Source organism: Marmota marmota, unplaced genomic scaffold (assembly GCF_001458135.2).
Source record: "Marmota marmota marmota unplaced genomic scaffold, marMar, whole genome shotgun sequence".
NCBI classification, from domain to species: Eukaryota; Metazoa; Chordata; class Mammalia; order Rodentia; family Sciuridae; genus Marmota; species Marmota marmota.
In genome coordinates, this window is record NW_026000174.1 from 3520895 (window position 1) to 3528229 (window position 7335).

The 7335-nt window shown below is 36.1% G+C and overlaps 1 protein-coding gene across 11 annotated transcripts in view; it reads left to right on the forward strand.

Annotated features, from left to right (window-relative positions):
- The window catches only part of Sytl2 (synaptotagmin like 2), a 102434-nt gene extending 101134 nt beyond the window's left edge, over positions 1-1300 (forward strand). For all 11 annotated transcript variants that reach the window (XM_048787960.1, XM_048787965.1, XM_048787963.1 and 8 more), the window contains one exon: positions 237-1300. In XM_048787960.1, the coding sequence (XP_048643917.1) occupies positions 237-382 (146 nt within the window). In that variant the 3' untranslated portion in view covers positions 383-1300. The remainder of the gene's footprint in view (positions 1-236) is intronic.
- The last annotated feature ends 6035 nt before the right edge of the window (positions 1301-7335 follow it).

The following is a 7335-nucleotide window of genomic DNA, read 5'->3' on the forward strand; positions in this document are numbered from 1 at the left end:
AGAATGATCTCAAAAATGGGGTCTACTCAGATGGTCAAATAGTTCTTTTTTATGTGACGTCCCAGATCTGCTTTCTGGTTATATTAAAACTCTTTATAGATGTCTTCTATTAGTGCTTATAGTTAGGGAATAACAACACCGCTCCCCCCGCAATACCATTTCCCCAATGGGCTATTCCATTCTAAATGCAAAGTTCCCCCAACACATACCTTCTTTTTTTTTAATTGTTAAATCAGGTAAAAGCTATGGGACTGAAGTGGATTGGATGGATTCTACTTCAGAGGAGGTTGCTCTCTGGGAGAAGATGGTGAATTCCCCCAACACTTGGATTGAAGCAACACTGCCCCTCAGAATGCTTTTGATTGCCAAGATTTCCAAATAAGCCCAGAGCCTACTGCTCCTCCGCTGAAAACTACTACAGAGGTCAAATTGGATCTTGAAAATCTGACTACATGGACAAAGATTCTCACTTCCTTCTGTTGCCACCAATAAAGACTACACAGCATGTTGAAGTCATCTGCATGTGTTTCTTGGATTACAAGGGCCCAAGGGACTTAAATACTGACAAGATATGTGACTTACTTGTGACTCCAACATTAAAAGAGATACCTGAGCAAGTTAGAAAAATTGAACTGTTGCTGCTGCTTCAAAGATTTTTCTGCCAAAAATTATTTCATTAGGAGTATTTTTAACCAACAGAGTGTTCTGGTTTCACACCACATTTGTGTTACGGTTAAACCTGCCACTTGATTATCGCAAACCCCTGCAAGTACTGGTACTTGTAAATAGGTAGATTGTAGAAAAAAGTAACAAAAATACTCCTGGGGTAGCCTTGGAGAGGAGCAACATCGGTTATGACAAAGAATTACACAATAAGATAACTATTTACCCTGTAATCTCCAATAATCTGGAATTCCATGTTAGGGCAATAAGAGGAACATGACTGAGCACATTTCTACCTTGAGAAACTGCTTTTTCTTTCCCCCAGTCTCAAGTGTACTTTGGTGCCACCCACTGGCCATAAGTGGAATTCAGCTCTTGGTTTATTTTGGCTTAATTTGAAAGTAGGTCTCAAGTCTGTATTTTGTAATAGAATATGTTTTAAAAAACTTTGCCTATATATGATTGCTTTTCCCATAACTTTATTATATTAAAGCAGTATAATGGTAGCCACAGATGTGCTTTGCAACAAAGTTTTAATTAGAATATAAATTGTTGAATTTTATTGTATTTCCTATATATGTATAATTTTCATAAAATATTTTGTAAAAACCCTTAGAATAAATTATCATATGATTTACATTGTGTTGGCAAATTAGCCTGGCTTTGTACTTTAAATGAAACCCTTTATAAGTAGGAATCATAAAATCTAAATTGCCTAAAAAGTCTTATGAACTTGGGCTAATATTATTTCAGTCTTCACTGTAACTTTTGGCATTATTTCCCCCAAGCAGACAGATAATATAGGTTAATATTTATTCTTAAAAATTTTTTCTCCAGAGAACTCTTGGGATGATTTTAGTACATGAAATGTTACTCCTCCTTAGGACTCAACTAATTTGCTTTTCTCAAAACAAGTGCCGATTTAATGTAGGTTTGATGAAGCCTAGGTAATAAATGAGTATGGGGTCTTACAACAGGTATCTAGTAAATGTTATCAAAACCTCTAACTGCTCGCCTCCTTGCCCAAACAGATACTAGATGGCCTTGTGTCCACTTGTCAGTAAGAGACTTACCTAGGACAACACCCCTTCCACTGTCTCTCTAGGTCTTTTCTGGGAGTATTTAACTCTATTCTCTTTGACCTTAAAGAAGGGAAAGATGAGTTAAGTAGAGCTCAGCCTGGAATGCAGTAACCAGCAGTGTAAATCCCATCCTGGCTTGTCCATGTCACAGAGTGGACAAGCTCTTCTTTCTGTTACATGTTCAACTACCTCCTAGCATCCAGCCAACTCTGGGGCACTAATGCGATAGGTTCTAGTATGCACTGACCTAGGATCAGGATTGCCTGCATCTTCCCAAACACTGGGGTGGGCAATAGAACCACCCACGTGTCTTGCATCTATCCACAGGGGGTTTCACACATTTTCTTCTGGAAAGGAAAATCCAAATTATAAATTTGATCTTATCTTACCACAGAAGAAGGCTAAGTGTGAGCTTCATGTATTTTAAAATGTAAGCAGCCTGAAATCTTCTGTAAAATCAGGTGGAAGGGTTTTTTTGAGCCAGTGTGACTCTTAGGTAAAGACTTGCTGATCTTTCAAAGCATGCTTCCTGAAACTGGAGGCATTTCCCTGAACTGCATGTTTTAGGGCCTTTTAAATCCCCCCCGCCCCCGAAACCTAACTGGAAAAAAGCCCAACAGGGGGATTTATTGGACAGACACTGGGTTAGCTCATGGAATTAAGCAACTGCTTCAGAAACCTAGGTTAATTTGGGGACTTGCAGACTGAAAGTAGGAACTCAGATGCTATCTTTTCTCTCTCAAGGAGTGGGAAATAGCACCTCAGGTAGCCCCAGCATCACAACTTCCCAGTTAGATTACTTGTCCTTAGGTTCTATTTGAGAAATCTCTGAGAGAAACTGGCCAGGTTTGCATCACATTCCCACCATGGAACCATTCACTGTGGCCAGGAGTAGAGGCAGTAAGGTTTCATAATTAACCCGTCTTCAGTAATGTGCCTACCCTGTGGCCTTGGGGAAATGGTCCCTAGTTAGAAGAATAGAGTGTTGTTTAAACATGGATGGTAGAGAAATGAAGAGTAGGGCATTCATGCCACTTTTGTCTCAAAAATATTTCAAAAATTTTAAATGAAGTAGTACATCTAAGAATCTTCTCTGGTGACTCCTTCCAGAGAGGCCTAAATTCCCCCATCCACCATGTCTACTACAACTTCTAAGGAAGTAGTAGTAATCCTGAGGACCCCATGGCCTGCTCACATGACCTAAGAGTCCACCAAAAGCATGATTACTATTAACCTACCACTCTTCCATTCTCCCAACCTATGGTTCCCAGATAATGTGCTTGGTCTTCTTTTTACATATCCCTGTCATTCATACTTACCATCAAATAAGAAGTTCCTGAACATCTGCTTTCACTAGCATTCTCATTCCCATTCTGCTTTGGGATCGCTCTCCTATCTCCTCTCCTGTCTCCACTCCCTCCCAGGCTTATGCACTAATTTCTTTCCTTTATTTCATGAAACAAACTGTGTCCCCACACACTTAATCGAATTACAGAACATTCCTTCTGATTCTTTGGCTAATTTGTTCCAGAAAACCAGTTTTCCTTTAGCTTCATGAAGAGAAGACTCTCCCATATCCAGTACCTCAGCTAGCATGTAGGATCTGATTTCAGACCTTTGCTTCTTTATTTACCTCTTTTTCTAAAAATATGCCATCCAGTTACATCAGGGAATGGAGAGTAATGGTTAAGTAGCTTCCAGAAGAAAGGATTTGGATTTGAATCTCCCGGTTAAACCACTTAATGGCAGTGTGACCTTGGGCAAATTACCTAACTTCTCCATCTTGTCTGTTGAAGGGGGGATAAAAAAGGAACTTGTATTTATTCTGTAGGCAAAAAATACAAGAATCAAAGTGTTCATGCTCAACAAATAGTTCTCAGAAGAATATTTGCTGTTATCATTATCCCCTTCACTCCCTCTTATGATCATCTACCATCCTTCCAACTAACCTCATTTAGTTGGCTCCACAGAATAGGGAATATGTATCAAACACCCTGGATTCTTAGTACCTTGACCTTGATTTAAATGTCCTTAGCCTCCATTCCCTTTCAGCCACATGTATCTATGAATTTCATAGGTATAGTTCCCTATGACCTGGAAACTATTCTGTCTCTGAAACATTAAATCCAAACATCCCACTCTGACTAAAATCTTCTATACTTTTAGTTCATGATTCTTTAACATCTATTCTTAAAATGCATCCATAAAGCTGGGCGCAGTGGCACATGCCTATAATCCCAATGGTTTGGGAGATGGAGACTGAGGAGATCTCAAGTTCAAAACAAGCCTCAGCAAAGTGAGAGGCTAAGCAACTCAGTGAGACCGTGTCTCTAAATAAAATACAAAATAGGGCTGGGGATGTGGCTCAGTGGTCAAGTGTCCCTGAGTTCAATCCCTGGTACCGCCCCTCCCCACCCAAAAAATGCATCCATGATTTCAGTCCCTAAAATCTCTTATCAGTTGCTTCCCATTATCATTCCTCTCTCCAGTCAGCCACTTTCTTACCAATAGCCTTAACTTACTCCCATTTCTTTCCACTGAATACCTACCTCCCAGCACTATCACAGATTACAGCCCTACATAAGTTCAACTGAAACACTCTTCTCTTATGCCCTTAGTTAGAGAAAAATCACACACCCACCCTGCCTGCAATATATATGAGAAACTGACAGAGAAGATAGTGTTGGTAGCTTTACATCTGTAATATTTTGTTTGTTTTTTGAGATCCTATCTAGTTCCTGCCACTCTTACTTTGATTCCATGAGTTTCCTCAATGCTCTGTGAGGCAATAAGTCCCCATTAGCTTGGCCAAACCGAGTTGAGTTTCTGACAAAATAGTCTTGACTAATACTCCCCTCTTCATCAAAGACTGGTTTACACCCTTCCTTCTGTCTACAATATACTTGGTTCTTACCATTGTATTCATAAGAGGAGTGATATGTCTGATTTCTCCAAGATTACATTAGCAGTTATCACACTGAATTGCTGATAGTATTTGTGTGTCTCCGTCACTAAGCTGTACTCATCTTGAGAGCTGGAATTGCATAATAGACATAATCATTTCTCAGTACATGTGAGACGAATGAATGAGCAAATGAACAAACGAAGTGTGACTTAAGATTATGGGCTTTGTTATAAAAAGATCTGGATTTGAATCTGTCTTTATTATTTATTCTCTGGGTTATCTGGTGGCAATTTGCTTCACCTCTCTGAGACTTGTTTTTTTTTTTCCCCTATAAGCTATAAAATATAGACATAAATGCCTGGTTGGCCAGAATATTGTTGGGATTAAAAGAAGATGTTCAAATGCCCAATACCATGTATTTATTCTATTTAATTTTAGCTCAAAAAGGAAAAAAAAAATCCTTTGGGACAAAGTTTATAGTATCATATTAATTTTAAAAAGAAAGACAAACTCTCTCCATGGATAGAAACTCTCTCCATAGATAGATAGAGCAATCAACATTTTAATAAATAAAAAACATTCAAATAAAAAAGAGATTGAAATACTCAACAAAGGCAGGTAGAGGAGACTCATTAGTTTCCATTAGGGAAAGCAATGGTCTGCTTTTATGCTGGACTTTTGAGAAGGGAATATTCTGGAAACTTTCAGAATTGAAGGTATCTGGAAAAAAAAATAATTGAACAAATAAAATAATCATGACACAGAGGAGCTAAAGGTGATCATTAAACTTCTTTGAGGAGAATGAAGGTATTTATTTTGTTAAGTATTCTTAGCATCTAGCACTTTATATTGCAAATACTTATTGAATTAAATTAATGAATCTTGTGATATTCTCATCCTTGATAAGTAATCTGTGGATATAATGCTACTTAAACTAATTTTTATATAAAGAAATATAAACATTTTTTTAAATGTGAAAAAATGATGTCACAGACAAATATTTGCTGAGTGTTCACTGTATGTAAGGAACTTAGAAAGTTAAAAACGAGGGGGAAAGCATCCAAACTCTCATTCTGAAGAAACAACTACTATTCATATTTTGAGTATTTTTCTGTCTTCTTTTCCTTTTCTTAGGAAATATATTTAAAGAATTCTTTTTATTACACCATACAACTATATATATATATATATATATATACACACACACACACACACACACACACACATATACACACACATATATATATGTATAACTATATATATATAAACTATATTTATATATATAAAGTGATCAACAAATAAAATTTTCAATATATTTAAAATTAGAAAAAGAGCATTGTAATTTTCTAGTTACTTTCCTTTTCCTTAAATATCCTATGTTTGACATTTAAGGAAAAGTGAAAAAGAAATGAATTCTGGTAAGTATAATTCACATTTTTAAATCTTTGGAATCTACTTTCACAAAACTTCAATATCCTATAATGTCAATACTTGTTAAAATTTCAGCTTAGAAAATCTCCTTGCCTTCCTTGTATAGACAAGAAATTCATGATTTGGGAAGTGAGACTTAAACTTTAAGACTGAAGGAAAAATCTGGAACTCTTCTTTTGGATCTGTTTTGTTCCCAGTGAGATGTGAAGCATTTTAAAAATCCATCTGACATCTATAATGACACAGGTTTTTCTTTATCATCATGACTTAGGAGATATAAAGTTGGACCCCCAGAAATAGTGATTACAGGGATAGTCAACTGCTTTGTCTATCTTAGCATTAAGATTATTCTAAATAAGTTTTGTTTCTTATTAAAGTTATCTAACATAAATATTTGCTGTGTCATTAAGATTTACCTATAAATGATGTTTAATGGCTATACAATATACTGTTGTATGAACATATCATAATTTTCTTAACATTCCACTCTTTGGGATGTTTAGGTTTCCAGCTTTTAGTTAATGTAAACCATATTGTGATGAAAAGCTTTGAGCAAAATGTTTTCTTTCAGATTATTTTCCTAGCAAAGATTTACCTAAAGGGCAATTTTTAGTTCAAAAGACATAAAAATGTTTTAAGTTCTCAATATATACAGTCAATTGATTTTCACCAACAGCATGTACCTGTCCTTGGTAGTCATAAGGGGAAATTTTTTTTACTAATTTGATAGATTATATGGTATCTAATTTTAACTTGCACTTGTTGGATCATTGTTGAGACTCAGTTCTTGGTCATTTTTATTCCCTTTTTTTGTGAATTTAATTATCCATTTCTCTTTTTAACATGTTAATGTTTTATTGGCATTTATAAGCCTTTATAAAAATGTTAATTTCGTCTTACATTTATTAGGGATATTCTCATTCATTCTCTCTCTCTCTCTCTCTCTCTCATTGGAATTCCTTCAGCACACATTTATCTGAGACTCTCCAATGTGCTAGACACTGATGTAATCATCAAGGAAGAAACACCTGCCATGCTTGATCTCAGAGTCTAATTAGATCATCTCATAGTCTAACGGGGGAGGCAGGCAGGTAAAGCAATGATTGTAATAAATCTTTCACAGGCTGCACTAAGAGTACAAATAAAGCTATAGTGGATATGCTAAAAGAGGTATGTGGACAATTCCACATGTAAGGGCCACAAATCCCTTCCCAGAAAAATGATTCTTAATTAAGTATAATAAGTTTAGTAAAT